Source organism: Gasterosteus aculeatus, chromosome 7, assembly GCF_964276395.1.
Source record: "Gasterosteus aculeatus chromosome 7, fGasAcu3.hap1.1, whole genome shotgun sequence".
NCBI lineage: Eukaryota > Metazoa > Chordata > Actinopteri > Perciformes > Gasterosteidae > Gasterosteus > Gasterosteus aculeatus.
In genome coordinates, this window is record NC_135694.1 from 21,533,099 (window position 1) to 21,553,850 (window position 20,752).

At 43.0% G+C, this 20,752-nt stretch overlaps 5 protein-coding genes across 6 annotated transcripts; 2 read left to right on the forward strand and 3 right to left on the reverse strand.

Moving 5' to 3' along the window:
- Positions 1 to 345: 345 nt before the first annotated feature.
- Positions 346 to 5,814, forward strand: slc25a15b (solute carrier family 25 member 15b). 2 transcript variants are annotated; one of them, XM_040181974.2, is made up of 7 exons: positions 346 to 914; positions 2,312 to 2,403; positions 2,805 to 3,063; positions 3,174 to 3,311; positions 3,660 to 3,835; positions 4,198 to 4,356; positions 4,477 to 5,814. In XM_040181974.2, exons 2-7 carry the CDS (start codon positions 2,349 to 2,351, stop codon positions 4,596 to 4,598), a joined length of 909 nt encoding a protein of 302 aa, XP_040037908.2. In that variant the 5' UTR covers positions 346 to 914; positions 2,312 to 2,348; the 3' UTR covers positions 4,599 to 5,814. The 2 variants fall into 2 exon arrangements, with proteins under 2 accessions (XP_040037908.2, XP_040037909.2); XM_040181975.2 differs by having other exon boundaries at positions 537 to 909.
- Positions 5,815 to 8,853, reverse strand: tm4sf21a (transmembrane 4 L six family member 21a). Its single transcript, XM_040181981.2, has 5 exons — positions 7,514 to 8,853; positions 7,182 to 7,247; positions 6,581 to 6,714; positions 6,297 to 6,483; positions 5,815 to 6,188 (listed from the first exon to the last, which is right to left on the reverse strand). The coding sequence occupies exons 1-5, from the start codon at positions 7,688 to 7,690 to the stop codon at positions 6,180 to 6,182; spliced, it is 573 nt and encodes a 190-aa protein (XP_040037915.2). The 5' UTR covers positions 7,691 to 8,853; the 3' UTR covers positions 5,815 to 6,179.
- A 146-nt stretch (positions 8,854 to 8,999) lies between these two features.
- Positions 9,000 to 10,956, reverse strand: LOC120822368 (transmembrane 4 L6 family member 4). Its single transcript, XM_040181980.2, has 5 exons — positions 10,540 to 10,956; positions 10,102 to 10,167; positions 9,561 to 9,694; positions 9,299 to 9,485; positions 9,000 to 9,210 (listed from the first exon to the last, which is right to left on the reverse strand). The coding sequence occupies exons 1-5, from the start codon at positions 10,753 to 10,755 to the stop codon at positions 9,202 to 9,204; spliced, it is 612 nt and encodes a 203-aa protein (XP_040037914.2). The 5' UTR covers positions 10,756 to 10,956; the 3' UTR covers positions 9,000 to 9,201.
- A 516-nt stretch (positions 10,957 to 11,472) lies between these two features.
- Positions 11,473 to 15,052, forward strand: LOC120822367 (mannose-P-dolichol utilization defect 1 protein). The gene is made up of 7 exons (XM_040181979.2): positions 11,473 to 11,690; positions 11,903 to 11,968; positions 12,264 to 12,396; positions 12,781 to 12,866; positions 13,441 to 13,556; positions 13,697 to 13,807; positions 13,904 to 15,052. The coding sequence occupies exons 1-7, from the start codon at positions 11,600 to 11,602 to the stop codon at positions 14,024 to 14,026; spliced, it is 726 nt and encodes a 241-aa protein (XP_040037913.2). The 5' UTR covers positions 11,473 to 11,599; the 3' UTR covers positions 14,027 to 15,052.
- Positions 15,053 to 15,490: 438 nt separating this feature from the next.
- slc25a35 (solute carrier family 25 member 35) lies at positions 15,491 to 19,613 on the reverse strand. Its single transcript, XM_040182866.2, has 5 exons — positions 18,923 to 19,613; positions 18,735 to 18,800; positions 18,500 to 18,652; positions 17,454 to 17,588; positions 15,491 to 16,719 (listed from the first exon to the last, which is right to left on the reverse strand). The coding sequence occupies exons 1-5, from the start codon at positions 19,541 to 19,543 to the stop codon at positions 16,549 to 16,551; spliced, it is 1,146 nt and encodes a 381-aa protein (XP_040038800.2). The 5' UTR covers positions 19,544 to 19,613; the 3' UTR covers positions 15,491 to 16,548.
- Positions 19,614 to 20,752: the final 1,139 nt, after the last annotated feature.

Genomic DNA, 20,752 nt, shown 5'->3' on the forward strand with positions numbered 1-20,752 from the left:
AAATATTTACACGTCAACGTGCTTGTTTGTCTGAAATAATCAAAGGACGATTGTTTGTTTGACTATCACTGAACAAAGAAAAAAAACTTTAAATGAGAGGAAGTATTTAAACTTTTTAACTTACGTATAAACTTGCATATTGCAAAGAGTAGATTGTCTTAGCATGTTGAAAAGCGTGTATTTCAAAAGCAATAAACTCACACGACGTATAACATAACGTCCTTGAATGGGAGGTAAAAAATAAAACATGTATCTTGTATTATTAAAAAATCGGAAACAACCAACAGGGGGTGTTGTAGCAACTTCTGGGGAGAGTTTATTTCAAAAAACAAAACAGAATTTGAACCGGAAGCTTTCACATTCACGCTTAGATCATAGATCCTAAATACAGACCATCACTCGGTGTTTATATAAATCAACTTAAATGGTTTCCAAATTCTTCCTATCAAACAGAGAAACAAAAACATTATGTAATGCAAAATTGTGTGCGTCATTTTCTATTCGTAATCATGCAACATTACTATCGATGATGTTTCACAGAAAACACAGTGAACAGAACGACTGCGGAGCGGAGCGAAGGCGGTTTTGGTGCAACGGGATTGCGAGCGGAGTGAGAGCTCTTCATCTGCGCAATGAAACAACATGTTGCCTCTCAGCGTCGCTTCACTGATTCACTTACCGCCGATGCCCTCCTCGGTGTTACAGGCTACACATGAGATAACAAGTTACGCCACCGCGGAGGCCTTAGCATGCGGTCACTCCCGGACGACGTTAGCTTCGCTCGGTTAACGTTACCGCTCTCCAGCGCGTTAGCATTGGCTTAATGCATTAGCTTAATGCTAACAGCACGGGCGGTCGCTCGTCATTCTCCGCACGCCGGTGACCCGAGGGCGACTTGTCGTTTCATCTGTAAGGTTTGTATGAAAAAAAAAAAGATTTACACCCTTTTATGTTGGTTTGCCTTTGTATTGAAAAAGTAAATTGACTTTCACCCGTGTTTCGGCTCAACGTGACCTTATGCTACGTTCACACCGTAGCACCGCAACGTAACGCGTCGTTAAATGTCACAGAAGACCCCATAGACTTATATAAAGGCTACATGTCTCGTCCGCGTTGCCAGCCAACGGAGTCGAACGTCCGTATATAGCGGCCATCTTGGTACGGTCAGCTCGCTCACCCATAACATGTTGGTGGTGATAACCATAACTTTTCAAATTTTCAACCGATTTTTAAACTGGTTGGTTTGTTATAAACGCCGGGGATGTAGTTATGATACTGCATACTTAACATGAATAATTGCTATTTTAAATAGAATAATGCTCGAAAATAGGCACAATATTTCCCCATATGTACATCAAGACATGCTGCATGTTGAAATCCCCACCCTGTAAAGAGATGTATTTATGCCACTGCACACTTGTGGATTATTATAACCATGGGTTTTCATACTAAAATTATATTAAACATGGAATTATTCATCATTCAAGTATGCAGTGGCATAACCACATCTCTGACGTCTATAACAAACCAAACCGTTTAAAATCAAGTTAGTATTATTTAAAGTACATGTACCACTAACAACACAATGTTATGGGTGAGCGAGCTGACCGTACCAAAATGGCCGCCGTAAGACATCTAGCCTTTATATATGTCTATGGAAGACACAAGCCGGCACCGGATGACGAGTGGGCGATCTGTTGAAGGAGGCGCAGCCTGTCCCTTGCTGGCGGTCACCTTGTGTTACAAATCCCGTCCAGTTCGCTGCACGATGTGACCTCAGCAGGGGGATGAGCCCTCGGTGCCCCTAAAAGTAGAAGAAACACTGTAGCATTTAGACAGCTGACGTGACATGGTGAAAACACAACACGCCTTTGGTACTGTGCATCAAATGGTGACATTTATGTTTGAACTGTACATGATTCCAGATGAATAATATAATTATGTGGTAATATTAAGACAAAGTTAAGACTACAGTTGTGTAGTTTCTGGTCATGCAAACTTAGTCAGTTGTGGTGAAATCATGTCTTCCTTGCACATGATCGTACATGCCGGTTATTCTTCTACACAGATCCATTCTTAACTCGCTATAAATAACTTTGGTTGTGGATGAGGACCGGTTTTATTGCTCTGAACTTTATAACTCAGCTGCCTGTTGTATTCCTGTGTGGAAACACACACACTGTGTATCAGAGGAGTGTGTAAACGAGGGTAAGGGTCAGATTCCTCTTCTGTGTTTACAGTAATTAAAGTGCTCTAATTGAGAGTACATTATGTGTGGAGTTAAAAGTGTTTTTGTCTTTTTTTTACCCAGGTAGCTGAGAGAAGGAGAAACCTCGTCTTCTGACAACATGGCGCCGCACCCTGTGGTCCAAGCCGCCATTGACCTCTCCGCGGGGGCTGTAGGTAACTACAGTGCTTTGTCTTCCAAAGTCGGCAAACGACCAGTATTTATTTTTTGTAATGACATTACCACGCTGCTCTTCATTTGGCTTGCTGGACTCACTGGACCGTCGTGGCACAGGATTCCGATGACTCCTGTGTTTTTCCAGCTCGTTACCTCTTGGTTTCCATTGACTTGTTATGCTGGTCAGTGGAGTGCAAACCCGCTGCCGAGGCTTTCCTCCCTGCCAGCCCATGTAGTGTGCACTGATTAAAAATATATATATGTTTACTGGCAGGGGGCATTATTCATTTGTATACCTTCATTTATGTACATGTTTTCTCGTAATATGCCATAACAGCCACTGGGTGTTCTCGTTGGATCACTCCTGTTTCTGACAGTTATCGCGCCGTTGTTCTCTCAGGTGGAGCTGCATGTGTCTTTAGCGGGCAACCTCTGGACACGGCGAAGGTCAAGATGCAGACCTTTCCCAATCTCTACCGGGGTTTTGTCCACTGCATCTCATCCACCTACAAACAAGTGGGTCTGCGCGGGCTCTACCAGGGCACCACGCCGGCCCTGATGGCCAACATCGCAGAGAACTCCGTGCTCTTCATGAGCTACGGCTTCTGCCAGCAGGTGATCCGCTTCACGGCCGGAGTGCACGCCGAGGCTGTGCTGAGGTAAAGAGAGAGAAAGAGAAACCAGGGCTGTGATTGAACCAGGCTCTCCCGTCTGTTTCTCTGCGAACACGTGTACAGATGTCCAACTGTCCTCTGCTTCTTCCTGCCAGCGACGTGCAGAAAGCCTGTGCCGGCTCCGTAGCCTCCATATTCTCCTCACTGGTGCTGTGTCCCACCGAGCTGGTCAAGTGCCGGCTGCAAGCCATGTACGAGATGGAGTCATCAGGCAAGATCGCTAAGAGCCAGAAGTAAGTGTCTTCTTTTTTTTTTTTTTTTTTTTTTAATGATCATGCGCTGTTTGCAAGGCTCATTTACTAACAATCAAAGACAACTGTATATTATTATTTGCTCTTTATAGAGAGTTGGTAATAGTTAGTAACTGAAAATGTTACAGTTGGTAACATTTTCAACTTAAAACACTCGCATCACTGTGTGCTTCAATTAATATGATTTTCAGTTGCATAATATTCAATTTCCAAGGTTTCAGATGATGTATCACACTTCTATTTGGCTGCAATTTGCCATCTCCCCATGAAGATCCCCCATTGTTATGTATTGCATTGACTGAGCCGCACATCCCTGTCCTCTGTCTCAAGCACAGTGTGGTCCGTGGTGAAGTCCATCATGAGGAACGAGGGACCTCAGGGCTTCTTCCAGGGCCTTACCACCACCATAGCCAGAGAGGTCCCTGGCTACTTCTGCTTCTTCGGGGCCTACGAGCTCTGCCGCACCACCTTCGCGGACCACATGAAGTGCGACAAAGAGGACTTAGGTACAGGGACAATGTCCCCCCTTTCAAAGGCTGCACCTTAGAATAAAGAATAAATCTATTAAAAATATATATTTGAAAAATTGATTAATCTGTTTATTTAGTTTTTAGGGGAATTGGATACAAAGCTAAAAAAAACATTTATTTCCAACCCTTTTATTCAAAAACAACTGACAAATTCACAATCCAGAAAATCTTTCGAAAGGGGACTAACTGGTTGTAACACGTGTGCTCTACTTATCTTATCAGGGACCAGAGCTGTCAGAAAGATAAATTAGTTATAAAATAATAACGAAAATACAAATCAGAAAACTTTGTTTACATATATTTGCTTTCAACTCCTACTTGTGTGATTGATGTTGAAGGTGTGGCTCCAATCATGTTCAGCGGAGGTTTCGGGGGGGCGTGTCTATGGCTGGTCGTCTATCCCTTTGACTGCGTCAAGTCCCGCATCCAAGTCATGTCCATGACGGGCAAACAGGCCGGCTTCTTCAAAACCTTCACGACCATCGCTCGCGCTGAAGGTCAGTAGAAGGGCGGCCGCAATGATTTTGGTGTGTTTTGTGGTTTCATCCGAGGTGTTCGGCCTTCTGCTGTTCGCGTTGTCAATCAGAACGTAATCTTTGCGGTTTCTTTTTGTGAAGGCGTGAGGGCACTCTACTCCGGTCTGGCCCCCACCATGGTCCGCACCTTCCCCGCTAATGGAGCTCTGTTCCTGGGTTATGAGGCCAGCCGCAAGCTCATGATGAAAAAGTTTGACAGCTAGAATTTGCACAGCACAAATGATGGATACTGAACTGGAAGTGAAGTATCGTTGCGACTAATGTCATCAAAACTCCAGTTGAAGCTTATTGTGTGTGGGACTCTGTGTTTAACAAAACTACGCCTGAAGGGTTTTTCAAGTCATTTAAAACCTTGTATTAATTGATTTTTATGGATTTTAGATTTAATTTAATTTAATTTAGATTAAGATTTGTTTTGAACTCCGCGTGAATACTACGCCAACCCAAACTAGATATAGTTTGTTTTTAACTCCCCGTAAGTACTATGCCAACCCAGCACATATATGAGAAACGTATAAGGGCAGCACAGTATTGAGCAAGCTTAACCGCCCCACCTCTTTGTGAGCAACTGTTAACACTCCAGTTTGATATTAGATGTCTACCTCAACAAAGTTGAAATCCGCACAGAGCCATCTCCCTCCCTCTCAATTCCATTCATTCATTACTTTCTCTGCGAGCTGATAGACGGGAAAGAGAAACGCTGGATGAGGTTGTCTTAAACACGCACAATCTTTAAAGCACCGTGTGCAGTGTTTATCAGCGGACCTCGAGCGAGTCTTCTTCCCGGAGAGGTTGTTGTGATCCTCACTTCTAAAGCTTTTATTTATAAAAGTGAAGTGGCATATTCTGATTTATTTTAAGTTGCCCCACAATGTGGTGAGATGACTTGTGTTTGCAATTATCGAATCATTCACAGCTTATTTTTTGCCTCAGTTTGGGACCAAGTCTCAGTTTGTTTCAGTAATGTGGCAAAATAAAAGCAATGTTATTTTCTTTTTGATTACTGTTCACATTGAGCAGCTTTACTCTTTCGACAGTCTTGAAAGATGTAAAAGTTTCATCAGCCTAAAAAAACCCAAAGCCAGCAATAACTAATAACTAAACAGGGTGTTTTGTCTTAATGTTTTTACACTCCTGTTTCCATTATTTTGAACCCAGTGTTGATCTTTTTAAATGACTAAACTTTGCCTTTTTTTTTGTTGGGTAACCTGAAGGGTTCCATACAAGACAATGAGAACATATCAGCTGCCTCATCGAATGTGCCATTTCAACTGCATTCCTCCTGCAGTTTTTTTCCAGTAGTCAGTGCTTGTGCTATTCTGACCGATTTGAGAATTGTAGGTATTTTAAAATGCAATTTGGAACGAGTGAAATGTTTGTATATAAATCGCAACTTATATTAAAGGTTTCATGGAAGAATAACTTTGTACTGCATTTTATTTTATTTGCAATCCTTTGTATTCAAATATTTAAGAAATGTGCATTAAAGGAAAAGCGTAATATCAATGTGTGACGCCACATATAATGTTACATAGAATTGAATGAGTGGCTTATATTTACATCAAATTTATTTCAAATAAACCATATATTTGGAATGCATTATTAATCACTGCCATTTTGACAACCTTACCGAATACACAGCTAACACTTCAGCGTAATACCACATGAAGGACCGTGAGATGCACAAAAAAAGTATAAAAATCCACGATATCAGTAAATATGTCATGCAGCAGGAAAGCTTCTCTCCATCTTCCAGCAGGGAGCGCCGCTCAACTGTCAGGACCTCACAGAGGCTGGAAGTCAAACGCACCAAAAACGTTAGGAGAGATTATTTTGAAGTGTCTGAATTTGAGACTTTCTGTGTTTTCACCTCCACCGGTTCTCTTTCACACCCTTCTCACCCCTTTGTCGATGCAGGTGCCGCACAGGCAGCCAAAGAGCCCGTTGATCATCTGAATGGCGCAGAAGACCAGCTGCAGACAGCTCGTGGCCAGCAGAGTAGCAAACAGTCCAACGTTGAATTGCACCACGTTTTTAGGCTCCGTGCACTTCCCCCACCAGGTGTTATCGGTCAGGTAACTGGGGTTACTGTGCAGAGGAGGAGGAGGAGGAGGAGGAAGTGAGTAAGGGGAACAAGACTTTGGTCCGCATCAAATTTCATCTGCAAGTCACTCCGAGGTGTCACCTGTCCTTAAAAGGTGTCGTCCAAATAAGAATCACTTTGCACAGAGGCCCGTTCTGCAAGCCGAGCACTGCGACACTGAAACTGTACAGCGCGCCGGCCACGCCCACTGCAGCAAATGCAATTGACAAGAACATCTGCAGAAGGGAAGGGAACATCATGTCTTGTGTTCGAGTATAAAACCTCATTCATTCACAGAATTCTTCCCAATGCACAACCTCCTCCTCCCTCCTCCCATTCTGATCCCACTGATAAATTGGTATTTATGACTCCTTGGTGGAACAGACTCAACATGTGTTGTAAACCACATTCCTCAGATTGTCTCTCTTTTTTCCTGCAGTATCAACAAAACCAGCTGCAACATCTTTCTCATTGCTCAGGACAAACTATGCTTAAGCTTAAAAGGTGCTAAAATACATTCAATGGCTTTATTAATTGGAATGTGTCACAGAAACTATTATTTTCATACATTTATTTTCTACTGTATAAACTCTGTTCCGACCAACCCTTCAGCGAGACAAGTGTATGTCTGCATGTGGAGATGATACAGTGTGACTCTTTAAACCTGCTTTCATCTTTCCAATGATTAGTTTATGTGTCTCACCCCGCAGCGATTTGCGCAACACCCCGGTTTTCCAGTCAAGTTGATGTAAAGTGCTGGGAGCAAAACCTGTGGAAGGAAACATGATTGAACAGTAGCTAATATTAAGGTACATTTTGACAAAACCGTCGCGCATTTTCCCTTTATCTTACATTTATCTTTGAGTTTGTAGAATGTCGGGATGGACAGGAAGGCAGTCTACCTCATCAAATGGCATTAAAACCATCACATGACCACCTCACACAAGTCAGAATCCAGTTCTTTCTGCTTTTCACGTATCTTAACACTTTTTTGTTGTGGTGGAGAGCCACACCCTTGAGGAAAAGACTACTCACCATTAAACCCCCTCCAACGAGTCCCCCCATGTACTTCACCTCTTCAGTAATGTGTCCGTCTTGGGCATACTTGACCTCTCCGCCAGGAAAGAACAACACGATGTTACAGATGATGGATATGATCGCTAACGGGTACAGAGCCACCGCAATGCAGCGGGAGCATTTTCCGGTACACATGATGTCAAAGTTTAAAAAAAATAAATAGAAGAAACTTAACGGCTGAAAATCAACTTAAGTTTGAGCTGGTTCCCTTTCTGTTTCCAGAGAGGAGTTCCACGTGAGACTGACCTAAAGAGGGAAGTGGATTTAGTCTGGGAGCAAAAAACAAATTGAGTGATGTGAGGGTGTGGGAGGTGTAGTGACATGCTGATAGGGCGGACAAAGAGCCTGGGATAGGTCGCGTTCTACAGATGTGACTCATTCCCTGGAAATCTTTTGACAGACAACAGTTCTGTTGAAATGTGATTGGAGTCACATGAATTATTAATGGTCAACGTCTCTTACATAATTCTCTCCTGGTTTCAGTGCTTCCTGCTTCTTTCTGGGGATTACGACAGAGACGCAGAGATTTACTGTGAGGCGCGTTTCGACTCCACCTGTTGTATACAAGTATTCTGGCCATGTTGACGTTGTGACGCCAGGAGCATAGTTGGACTTTAGACTTGTCGCAGCGTGCTTAGTGGAACAAGAACAAGCGGCCATTGCTTCTGACTGCAAACCAGTTACATATTTGGCATTTAGTTGGACAGACCAGAGACCCGACAGGCTACGTTTTTCACTTTGTTCACTAAACTCTTGAATGCAGTTAAGGCGGCTTGGCGTTGTTAAATTCACAGAAAAGTTGAAAAATGTCTCTGAGCATTACTCAGCCGTGGCACTGATTCACTTCCTGAATGAGTCCGAGATTAACGCCCTGTTCTCAGTTCATGTGTAGTCCAATTTCTCATTAAATTAAAGTGTGCTGTGGTAAAGATGTTACTGTATATTTCAAAGAGGAAACATAAACCTCAGAAGCAGTGAATGAATGTATGCAGTGTACAGTACATTTTAGGAAAAGGATTCCCTTGAAGACCATTTCCTTTTATTTACAAATTATGAATGAATGAATAAACATAAATTGAAATACTGAATGGGATGTGTGGAGATGAACCCATCGTTAATTCCCTTTTATCTAAAATGTCACTGCAGGAACTAGAATAGAAAAATACCACATTTCTTTTACTCACTTTTCTGAAACTGTCCCTGCTAACACCACCACGTGTGGGTCAATGGGTTATGATCTGCAGAATCGTGGTATTTGGCTTATACTTGACTCCATCCTGGCCGATTAGGATCTAAGATGTTGGTCTTCCTACCAGGCCACAAACAGCCCGCACAGTTGTTTTAATGTTTATCAATCTGATATAACACTGAAACATGTGATATGAATGTTGGCACGTTATTGAGTGACATTTAGTCTTGTTTTACGATGGAACACCAGACAGAATTGTGGATCTGCAAGCTTTTTAATGTAAGCCAATTTATTTAAACATGACCACATAATGATCATAAATCATTTATAATACCGTGGATTTAAATTATTTAAATAGGATGAATGCTTTAAGCCGAAACAGAAACACGACTCCAGTCCTCCAGCTGGGGCCCCCATCATGTGATATTATAACATCTTCACCATGTGGACCTGGAATTTAAGGTCCCTGAAAAACAAGAAAAACAAAACAGAAGTCAAAGCAAAGGAAAGAGAATTAAAAAACGTTATATTCAATGTGATAAGACATGTGGTACCACTTTGTTGTTGCAGGCTCCACACAGGCAGCCGACGAGGCCGTTGATCATCTGGATGGCGCAGAGCAGCACCTGCAGACAGCTTGTGATCATCAGGGTGAAGAACAACCCGGTGTTGAACTCCACCACGTTCTTCGGCTCTGAGCATTTGGCCCAAATGGTGGAGTCGGTCAGGTAGTTGAATTTACTGTGTAAAAGAAGAGGCTTGTTAATAACATCCCAATGGTGTTTATGTCATCCCAAAGATACCTCTGTTTGTTACCTGTCTTTGAAAGGTGTCTGCCAAGTTCCGGTGGACATGCAAAAGGGCCCGTTGTGCAGACCAACCAATGCCACAGCCAAACTGTACAGGCCACCGACCACCCCCGCTGCAGCCAACAGAATGGATAGGAACATCTGCGGAGGTGAAATTACAGCTATTTTCAGATAATAAATGAATTCAGTGCTGTTTGGTGTCTCTATACCCCAACACTACACTTAATGCCGTCACAGAACTTGCAGTTATAGATGAATTTTCTCTGCGAAAAGGCAAAGAGAAGTAGTCTGTTCAGTTTGTGGGTTTTCACACCTATCTCTAGAATAAATGTTGAGCAACAATGATGCAGCAACATAAAACACTTTTTTCTTTTTGCCTCATCGTCAGATCGACGGGTGTCCATCAGACAGTTAAATCTAGTGTGTGGCAGTTATTCCTGAGCATAGAAACAACAGTTTAATAAACTAACCCTAACTCAAGCTGTTCTTATTTAGCATCCTTACTTTTTCCTTTACCTTTTTCCAAGCACCTAAAATGTCTGACTCACCCCAAAGCGGATTCCACAGCACCCGTTCTCTGCAGTCGAGTGGAGGTAAATTGCTGGGATCAACATCTGTGGTAACAAGGAATTAGATGCACAGAGCAGTTTTGGGTCAAACTTGTTATGAGGAATTTCATTTTATGCTGTGTCAAACTTGTCACAGTTTAACCCTCATTCATCCAGACTCAGGTGCCAGACTCAGGCACCCGAGTCTGGAGGAATGACTGTATCATACCAAATATGGTGATACTAAAGAACATCGCAATTGAGCTGAAGTTTTATCAGATACTGATAACTCACAAACGGGTGAGATGACCACCGCGAAACCAATAAACATACAACGTACAGTACAAACAAGTTTGATCTGATGCTGCACATTTCACAAACAAGTATTTACCTATTGTTAGACCAGAGTCACAGCTTTTTCATTAACAGACTACTCACCATGAAACCACCTCCAAGGAGTCCCCCCAAATATTGCACCTCCGGAGTAATGTGTCCTTCTTTGACATACTTGACGTCCCAGCCAGGAAAGAACAACACTATGTTGCAGATGATGGATATCAGCACCAACGGGTACAGAGATACTCCGATGCAACGGGAACAGCTCCCAGAGCACATGGTGTCAGAGTGGAAACTGCTGTATAACTGCGTGTTCATTGGGTTTTTGGTCAAATCCTTCCTATTTTTTGCGGAAACGAGTCACAGTGAATTGCTGTTCTTATTGATTGCTGTTTCTGTGTGTTTTATAGTTGATTGAGTAATTTTAGTTCAACAAGCTTTGTACCTTTACTCTGGTAGGGAGCAAAATCAATACTGCATGTAAAAATAGGGATATATTCAAAGACATCTAACTGTTCTTTTCAAATCAATTCATGCATTTCCCTTAAAAAAAAACTAAGGAGCTCAATAACGTTATAACTTTTTATTTAAGTAATTGTTCATGTAAAACCTACAGCCATTGGAAAATCTATTTCATTGTTTCATAATATCATACCTCTGAATATAGAGTTACTAGCTTACCCTGCTATTTATATCATTCCTATGTTTTTAAATGTAAACCTGCAGAATGATGATGATGATGAAAGAAAAACCATGAATCCAATAACTAAAAGCGTGTTAAAAGATGGACTTAATCTCTTGTTTATGCAAGCAAGTGAGGGAAGAGATTGAACAAGGTCACAACGTTCTTAGGAATAAAAAATAGGCGTAGATTAGATTGAAGAATCACCCACACTCTGGCTAAAATGTTAAAGCTGCTAATGCTTAATGCTAAAGCTGTTATCAGTCTGTCATATTTCATCAGTTTTAGCTTGAACCTCCTTGTGGAAAAATAACTAGCACATACACATAAAGCGAGTAGTATTTTTCTAACACCGTGAGGACCCGACTTTGAGAAGCCTGGGTGCACTTCCGGTCCGCACCCCTCGTGTCCTCCTTCGGGGAACCCTCCGCCGTCACGGAGCAGGACCGAGGGCTCGGCCCGGGTCACAGCGGACCCAGCATGGCCTCGTCCGGCGTCAAAGACTTCCTGGTCACGTATCTAATGCCGGAAAAATGCTACGAGAGGATTTTCGTCAACTTTCACATGAACGGTGAGTTCGCGGAGGGTTTGAATGTAATAAATGAACGCGTGAAACGAAAAACGTTTTTCCAGATGTAATGTAAGTTTAGATGTAATTCTGTAATAAGGTTTCTCCTCCCGTAGTTGCAGTTCAACATTGCTCTTGTTGTTTTTTCGTTCGTGTTATATATATGCAGCAGTGGGCGAACTGGTCGTCTGAATATGTTTTCGTTTATGTCGCAGTGTCTTGCCTGAAGTTTATAATGAACAGAATTGTTGGAATTTGGATAATTCTGGAAACCTTCCTGGGTAAGTACCCTGACTTTAAATCTGATTAAATAACCGCAGCAGCAGCTGGCTATCCTGCACAAACACAACTAACAAAGCTGTCTCTTGTCCCCCACAATGATTGATCATTATTGATGTGATATCAGTGGTTGGGTAAACAGTCACTGCTGCACTGGTGGAGATCACCATGACAACATGAGGGTATCACAAGGCCCTGCATCCGCATATCATTTATGCAGAAGCACAGTCACTGAACTTTACCACAGTGCACTAAAGCAGACAGTGTTACTTCATATGGCCTGCTGTCTCCCTGCAGCACAGCTCCCTCAGCTGCTGAAGATACTGTGGAGAAGAAGTGCAGAGGGCCTGAGTTTGACCTCCATGCTCCTGCAGCTGTATGCCTTCTCGTGTCCTGTCGTGTACGCAATGGCCAACAACTACCCGCTCTTGTATGTATCTAGGAAAGTCAAGTTCCTGTTTTTCCAGCATAGCAGAGAGAAATGTCGCACCATGTTGAACTCTAAGCAACCCGGTGTCCTTAAATCCCAGGAGTTTGTCTGAGTGATGCTAGAAACAAAGCAGATGTCATTAACGTTTAGGCTTAAAAACATATTTTCTATTTATGTACCCTGGTAAAATATAGTTATTACACGGTCTCAATACGCGTTCTGTTAAGTTAAAAGGCTGGGAGGTGAATTTACTTATGGATTATTGGTTCTTTGAATATTTATAGAGTACTTAGTAGTTCATAAATAGTAGTTTTGCATTTCATAGCATGTAACTGTCATCATAGCTGTGTGCTTTACATGTGTTTTACATTGACTGCTCCACAGCGCCTGGGCTGAAAGGCTCTTCACCTTGGCTCAAACGGCAGCGATTGTCTTCCTCATCCTGCATTATCGTGGCGATACGCTCTCAGGTACACACATACCAAATAATGTACCAGTATTCTATTATTACACACTTTCAGGATGAGTCTATTTTTTTGTTATCTTCCTACAACAAATCCTATAAAAAGACAGAAAAACCACGTTTTTAAATACTTTGACTTCTGTCTGTGCCTCTCGGTTTGAACAGTTGCAATATAGTTCATAGCAGCGAGTAACTGAAAAGAAAATCTTAGAAGTAGTTGGTCCAGAAACAGGCAACCATAAAGTGTGTGTGTGTGTGTGTGTGTGTGTGTGTGTGTGTGTGTGTGTGTGTGTGTGTGTGTGTGTGTGTGTGTGTGTGTGATGATGTTATCTCATAGTCAGTGTTGTACTGGAGCGACACCTTGTGGTGTTGCCGCTCCACTTATCAACTTCTCAAAGAGAAAGAAAACAATGAATAGAGTGAGTGAATCAATGGTGAGCTAGTGAGTGAATCAATGGTGATTTTGTCAGATCACCATTGATTTTGTACGTGAGCATTCTTGGTAAAACATTAAAGGGTTCCTTGCGCAGCATTTTCTTTGTTTCTTGGTTCTTCATTGCAGCCTGTTTGATGTTTGCCAGGGCTGCTGTTCCTCTCGGCTTACGGCGCTGCCATGTTCCTTCTGGGCTCCTACGCAGCTGCAGCAGTTGTCTCAGTGATGCAGGCCTCCAGCTTGGCAGCTTTAATCACAAGCAAGGTAGCAACCGAATGGCTGACGTGGTCGGTGCACTTTTGGAGCTGTCCTACAATCACCAGGACCTGTGAGCTGTGAAGTGATCGTGCACACTGCAAATCTCTCAGGAGAGTGAATGCATTTTGCGTATTTGTTGTTTCCAGGTTCTCCAAGCTAGAACTAACCACTGTCACGGCCACACGGGCCAACTGTCGTCTCTGTCTGTGTTGCTGTCGTGGGCTGGATCTCTGGGTGTTCTCTTTGTGTCTCTGCAGGTATGCAGTCAGGGTCAATATACAAAGTGGCACATTTCCCACCAGTCCAGTCTGTCCTTGGCGTCTTTACTAACTGCACGGCTGTTTGTCCTGCAGGAGACAGGTAGCTGGTTCACCACTTTGTCACACACGCTGTCAGCCGGTGTGAGCTGCGTCCTCGTGGCCCAGGTCCTCTGCTGCAGGAGCAGCGCCGCCTCCACTAAGACCAAGAGTGAGTAGAGGTGCTGGACGGTGGCACAACACGCAAATGCTTCTGGACTTGCCAGAAATGATATTGCTGTTTTATCCTCATTAATGTCGGTGAATAAAAAGATTGTTTTCTAGTGGTTTAAAAAAGAATTCCAGTAGAAGTCATTTTTATTGCAGGGTTTTAAACTGCAGAAGAGGTCTAGTCATGCAGTATAAACAAGCTTACTTGCAAGCTTCAGTTTCAGCAATTAGTCACTCCCTCCTATGTGGTTTACAATAAATCCTGATGACGACGATGATGATGATGCATGATTCATGTCAGATTTCCCCATGCAGCCTCTCACATGCAAGCATTTCCCAGGTGGCGTCAGTTGAGTCTGTCAGGGTTCAAGGATTAAGGGCTCAGGTGGGACATTAGGGTTGGGAGCTTGTCAATCATTTCTCTGCTCAGACGTGAGATTCACAATGAGGGGAACGCTTCATGGCCCGGTGCTGCGGTAGCTCTAGTAAATCGTGTCAAAGATCAAGATTAAAACCATCGTTTTACCTACGTAAGGGACGTGGAATACGCTGGAGTCTATTGATGTTTTTAGAATTCCAAGCGGCACCAATTTTGTATTTAAAAATAGTTCAATGTATGCCTCTTCTGAGGTTTAAGTAATGCCAGCCGGGGGAACAATGTTCAGTGTTACTGAGTAACTCTCCAGGAAATTCACTGAGGTGACCTGAGAGCCAATATCACACCAACCGTGTTTGTTTTGGGAGTTACCGGTTTGTACCATTGAACCAAACACAGAAATACTGAAGTAGTGGCTCACCCGCTACAGTAAACCGCCTCGTTTTTACTGTAGCACATTTATGGAGTTTCTCACTTGCTTACCTGCTGAACTGTACAGTGAATGACACTGATTTATTGTGTCCGAAAATTTTAAAAAAGAATAATAAAAATTGTCACCTTCAGTCATCTTTATCGGGACCGTCAAAGACCTTTGGCCTGTTCCCACTTGATCTGTGTAATCTGTGTGTACATAATAAACACGGCATTGTATATTTTCACATGAGTCTATTCTGTCATTATGTTTTCATTTTCACATAGCTGACTTTGTGAATGACAGTTAAATATCCAAAGCTCAACACTGTCATAGTGGCCTTAACACAAAGACCTTCCTCAAAGTGAAAAGCTTACTGGTCCCTTACTGGTTGATAAATGTGTTGAAATGGGGAAGTACTTTATTTTCACTTCTCCTAAAGGTCGGCCGAGAAGTTCAAAAATTGATCAATTTTAGATGTGGTCCCATGATTTTATTATGTCTTGTGAACTTGAGGAAACAAACTTTACGTTGCAATCTAACTAAAATACCCTCAAAATAGTGGAAGACAATAGTACTGAAGGTTGAGAATTCCTCTGGTTTCATATTCAGTCCATGTGAAACTTTGACATTTGGGTACCGTGAAGAGTGGTGGAATATGAAGCACACAGACTATTGTCATTCATTTAAGTCAAAATAGTTTTAATAGAATTTATGATGTACAATGTAAATAGAAACAGATATAGTGCAGCAAACAGCTTACCATCAGCAACATATAAGAATAGTAGTGGTAATGAAATCTTGATTGAAGAAGATTGAAAGCTGTGTAAATATGTAAGCAGCCCCTTTAAGGGGTACAGTGACGCGGTACCTTTATTATTCCCTTCATTCATTAATTAGCATATTCTATTACATTGTTCTATTTTTTAAAACTCTATAATTATTATTTAAGAAAAGCATAAGCAATGCAAATTAGTCCACGCTATAACCAAATGTAAATTCCCCTAGTTTCATATTCAGTTCAGTCCATGTGAAACGTTGACATTTGATTATCATTCTTTGAAGGAAGAGAGACCCACATCAGGCTCACACCCAGAGCGCAACTATTGCTCTGACAGTACGCCTTCCCGTAACAGTTGTACGGATGCATCCATCACTATTAAAAAAAGGCGCTCGTAAAGCAGGAAGTAATGCTGACGATTTAGGTGTCCTGCATAAAGAACTTGGAGGTAGTCTTATTCCATGGATAACAGTCAGAGAGAATTTGTACAGAAATGAAGCATTGAGCAAAGTGACACCTGTTCTCTCATTTGCATCAAACATTTTGTACACGTTTTTGTGCCTCTGTTGTGGGGAACAATTCTTGGAGTACAGAATTGTGTGAAGCGTAGATTATTCACATCTTTGTTTGTTTGTTTGTTCACATCTTTGGTAAAAGCGTAACCAAGGAGTTAAGGTGCTATAAAAATGTTTAAATGATGTTCCACATTCAGTATTGCGCTTATCCTTTAAGTTCATATCCCAGTTGTCATCACATCTGTGCACATATGACGCTTCCTTTCAACTTCTCAGGGACACTTTTGAACGTAGCAATGTGTCTTGTTATCGGAGTGTAAAATGTGACCTTTGCTCTTTCTCTTTCCCCGTTAAGAAAGACGGCCATCTGCTGTTTTGTCTTTAACCTCATAATCGCTTCCTCCTTCAATGAGGAATCATTTTAATGCGATACACGTTGTACTGGTGTTATCTGCGCCCGTGGTACAGTTTGCGCAGTTCATCCCAGAAGAACAAAGACAGAATGGTGTGTGGGCCCAGCCGGAAATAAGAGGCTCCCAAGCCTTTGTAGAGTCCCACCAAGCCCTCCTTCTTCAGCGTCTTCGAAAAGCAGTCAGCGAATCCTTTATAAAGCTGCCCCTAAAAGACGAGGAAATTAAAGTCAGCCTGGATTAATGGGATGAGTGTTTGAGCTCCACTTTCTTATGAGTCACTTCTCACGAGTGACGACCCTTATGGTATGACAGCGTGAGACTCACGATGTGTATACACACATATATTTTGCAATCAGTTAGCTAGGCTATTTTATTGGGTACCCAATAAAATACGGTGCCCCACATCCCACCTGACCCAGTGCATCCAGTCTGTATTTGTGCCCCTTCTTCTGGCCCAGCTGTTGCTGACTCAAGCGGTAATCAGACATCATGTGACACAAGATGTCCCCCCCCAAAAAACAACGCATCACTTTGATAGAATGATGTCTTCTGCCTTAAAAAACACAATGCGCACACGCAACCTACTGTCTGCTCCCACATGTATTATTCCCTCTTGTATAAAATGTCAGACCCCAGTTGTTCCAATTAAAACTACCACATTGTCAGAGCGGCAATTTCCCAATGCAAGTCCACCAATGGCTCCTCACGGGACGCTGACCGGTCCGTGCTCCGGCTTACCAGGACACAAATGTATCGATCACAGCCTGAGCGAATGGATTGGTTTGTGTGTCTCGTGAATCGAGGTGCCATGCAAGGTAAACTCTGAATAGCTGTTGCAGAAATAAAATGTGAACGTTTACATACCTGGTGTCACAAAAAGGGGTCTGATGACCAAAACCTCGATGGGTCACTATATCACTATATCACGTCTCTCCTCACCTTGCCCACATGATCCACAGGCTGGTTGTAGAGCCGTGTGCTCACTACATCAAAAGGCGTCATGGCCGTTACCACCACCACGCTGCTGATCATGCCGGCGCTCAGGGCCACCAACCAGCTGTCCTTTGGGAACACCTTGGGAGGAGACAAATGACATAAGGACAGATGACGGTACGAAACATGAGAGGCTCTGCTAGCAGTGAGAATGGACAAGCTTTGCCACTGGCTGCGCAGCGGTGTAGTGATTCTAGACCAGTGTATCCTTATCAAGGTCCTATTTTAACGGTGATGCACTGTTATGCAATAAAACAGAAGGATGGTTAATAGTGACACATACAATAGGTTACACATACAATACCTGATTCGGCCAGTTTTGTCTCATGTGTTTATAAAGACAACTTTTTAACCTCACGGAAGGCCTTTTAATTGCACCGTAAGCCAATTAAAAGGTCCGTAGTCAAATCAAGAAAGCAGCGCATCAAAAGGTTTGAACCAGAATTTCAGGATAATATTCTGATTTCTTTTGCTGACCTTTCAATTGAATGCAGTCCAATGATAAGTATAATAGTTACAAAGTGTAAAGGAGTTTTTTTCCCCCTCTTTTTTTAAACTACAGCTGGTTCAGCAGCAACTTGTAACCGGTGAGACGGAGCACTAGTTATGTAATCGAGGGGGATGGGGGGGTGAAAGGTGTCAAATTTCTGTCACAGAAGATTGCAATGCCTTGTCCGTGCCACACGTGGCTGGTTTTATAGTCTGTAAACAGTTACTGACTACATACTGGCTTTTCCAAAGCCAGTGATAGAGAGACGTGCCATAAGCAAAGGAAAATCACTACATTTTAACATTTTAGGAACCATAACCAGCACATTTGGGGCTCCGAATGGAGCGGCGTGGTCATGAGAAAGACGTGCGCACGCAGCGTAATGCCGAGGAAACCACATTCCTCCAGTCGCCCTGATTCCATCCAACAACGCTGAAGTCAGACGTCCCTTGTTGAACCTCAACGGCCCTTTCGAGGGGGGGAAGCAGTACAATGTTCTCACCTGCAGGTCAACCACAAACTCCTTGGAGGAGGAGAAGGTGGAGAGCTGTGCGGCCGAACCCACGCTGACCCTCGGCACGGCGGCACTAGAGCCCCTCCACAGTCCCAGGAGGCCGTGCTCCTTGTAGATAGCTGCCAGAGCGAGGACCATCCCCTGGCATGGGAAGAGGGAAAACACACATCTGTCTCTGCCCTGCCGGTGCCCTTTAACACACTCTCAAGGGTCAACTTGTTACCGGGTGTTTGTGCTGATGTCCAACTGCAATAGAGGCGGTAGACTGACTCTGCAGATGAGTCTTCACCTGTCAATAAACGGAGACAAGTTAAAAAGTGACAGCTCACATTGAAATGCCATTGCCGAAGAAAACCGTAAAAAAAAGTAGCAGTACAAAGAAAAAAGTCAAGCCTAAAACCAGCTACTGACCAGGTACACGGGACTTCCAATCACGGCTCCCACCACTCCGGCCGCGGCCCCGGCTAGGGTGGTTTTGGCCGCGCTGACCCGTCCGTTAGTGTGGATGTATCCGGAGGACTCGATGATGGCGTAAGAGCCGAGTCTGATGCCATTCATGAAGAACTGATACACGAGCCCGGGGGCGAGTCCTTTCTGCAGGCCGGCCAGTCCGTCCACTCTGCCGATGGTGTAAAACGCGTGGAAGACGTTGCGGTAGTAAACCCGGTACGAGCCTCGGCTCTGGAGCTCTCCCTGGAGCTGCATCCGCGTCTTCACCACCTCCAGCGGGTTGGTGAAGAGACAGGCGCCGCACGCCGCCGCTCCGCTCAGCACGAAGTCCATCGCGACCCGTCTGGAGCGGTGGTGGGGGGTAATCAGGCCTGCGGGCAGTCCGACCCGTCCGTCATTGGGCAGAGGCTCTCGGTCCACGCGCGCTGCGGCGGCGCAGGGATGGATCAGAGCGCAGACGGTGGAGCCCTTCAGGGGCTGCTCGTAAACGCGGGACTCCGTTAGAAACGGGCAGAAGAGCACAAAACTGCGTTGATGCAGTGAGTCATTTTTATCGCAGTCAGTCATGTTTAAGTGTAACATGTATTATTGTATTACATACAATACAATAATGCTTGTCATATTAAAATTACACTAAGTATATAGTTCAAATCAATAACACGGGGGTGCTACACGAATAATAGTATGTAAGTATTGGACTCTACGGGTTCCATAAACGTCTCATCTTAGAAACTGGTACCAGTGTGTATCCGTAGGTTTGACGCGCATCCTCTCAGCCAATGACAAGGCCCCATAGTGCGCCAGATCACTGGTCAAGTTAGATAGGCTACAATGAATGGGAAGTCAAAATATTATATACTATTTGATATGATATATGATATACATATATATCTCATCGGTAATATATATATATATATATTGTTAGGGATTTAAGCCAGAAGTGCACCCCTAGTGGTGGAAATTATAATACGTGTAATAATGTTTAGTGCTAGAATTGTAGTTTGTGATGTTAGATATTAGTTATTACATCAACATGTTAGATGAAGGGAATGCAATTTGAAACACAATGTATTGTCATTTAAAACATATAAACACTGTACACATTAACATTCTGTCACAATGTGATGTCAAAACCTGGGGACGGATGCTAATTGCCGTCCTTTATGGATTTCTCCCAATTTTATCCCCAAAGAGGGTTTTTTGGGAGTTTTTTCTCCTGTTAGGTAGTAAATGAACAACTTAATATAAGGCAGCCAACTGAGGCAAATGTCTTGAGAATTGGACCACATGAACTGTCTTAGATCTTATGATGAAGTGTGATGAACGGTGATCATTAATGATGCGTTGTAATTAAGGTGTACTAGTTATAAGATGAAGACAAACTATGCATGCTTTGTTATATTCACTCATTGAGGCATAAAGCCAACTGTATCTACATTGAATGCATTGGAATGTGAGGGACAGATAGTACAGTGAGGTCTCAGGTTACAGCTGCAGCTTCACACCTCGATGTGAAGGGGACAGTCCAGGAGGGGACACTTTGAAGAAGAAGCCAATGACATTCAAATGCACCCAAGAAGACACACCTCAAGAGTTTTCAAAGGACCAAAGCGGGGAAAGGACTGTTAGAATTTTCCTGCAGCCGCTTTGATAAGTCGCTTTAGACTTGCTCAGAGTATTCTCTATTTCGCAAAATATTTTACTGTCCGCTTTGTATTTCACTTTGTAATTATATTCCTTATAACGTTGTCAGTTGTTTAGTTATTAAATACTTTTTGATTTTTGAATTTA

Coding starts and splice junctions, on each gene's coding strand:
- slc25a35 (XM_040182866.2), bottom strand. CDS start 19,543: ATGTTACACTTAAACATGACTGACTGCGATAAAAATGACTCACTGCAT. Junction 18,801..18,922: donor TTGGAAGTCCCGTGTACCTG/GTCAGTAGCTGG, acceptor GTTTATTGACAG/GTGAAGACTCATCTGCAGAG. Junction 17,589..18,499: donor AGTTTGTGGTTGACCTGCAG/GTGAGAACATTG, acceptor TCTCCTCCCAAG/GTGTTCCCAAAGGACAGCTG.
- LOC120822368 (XM_040181980.2), bottom strand. CDS start 10,755: ATGAACACGCAGTTATACAGCAGTTTCCACTCTGACACCATGTGCTCT. Junction 10,168..10,539: donor TCCTTGGAGGTGGTTTCATG/GTGAGTAGTCTG, acceptor TTGTTACCACAG/ATGTTGATCCCAGCAATTTA. Junction 9,486..9,560: donor CAGACACCTTTCAAAGACAG/GTAACAAACAGA, acceptor TCTTTTACACAG/TAAATTCAACTACCTGACCG.
- slc25a15b (XM_040181974.2), top strand. CDS start 2,349: ATGGCGCCGCACCCTGTGGTCCAAGCCGCCATTGACCTCTCCGCGGGG. Junction 3,836..4,197: donor GTGCGACAAAGAGGACTTAG/GTACAGGGACAA, acceptor TTGATGTTGAAG/GTGTGGCTCCAATCATGTTC. Junction 4,357..4,476: donor GACCATCGCTCGCGCTGAAG/GTCAGTAGAAGG, acceptor CTTTTTGTGAAG/GCGTGAGGGCACTCTACTCC.
- tm4sf21a (XM_040181981.2), bottom strand. CDS start 7,690: ATGTGTACCGGAAAATGCTCCCGCTGCATTGCGGTGGCTCTGTACCCG. Junction 6,715..7,181: donor GTTGCGCAAATCGCTGCGGG/GTGAGACACATA, acceptor TCCCTTCTGCAG/ATGTTCTTGTCAATTGCATT. Junction 6,484..6,580: donor ACGACACCTTTTAAGGACAG/GTGACACCTCGG, acceptor TCCTCTGCACAG/TAACCCCAGTTACCTGACCG.
- LOC120822367 (XM_040181979.2), top strand. CDS start 11,600: ATGGCCTCGTCCGGCGTCAAAGACTTCCTGGTCACGTATCTAATGCCG. Junction 12,397..12,780: donor GCCAACAACTACCCGCTCTT/GTATGTATCTAG, acceptor ACTGCTCCACAG/CGCCTGGGCTGAAAGGCTCT. Junction 13,808..13,903: donor TTCTCTTTGTGTCTCTGCAG/GTATGCAGTCAG, acceptor TTTGTCCTGCAG/GAGACAGGTAGCTGGTTCAC.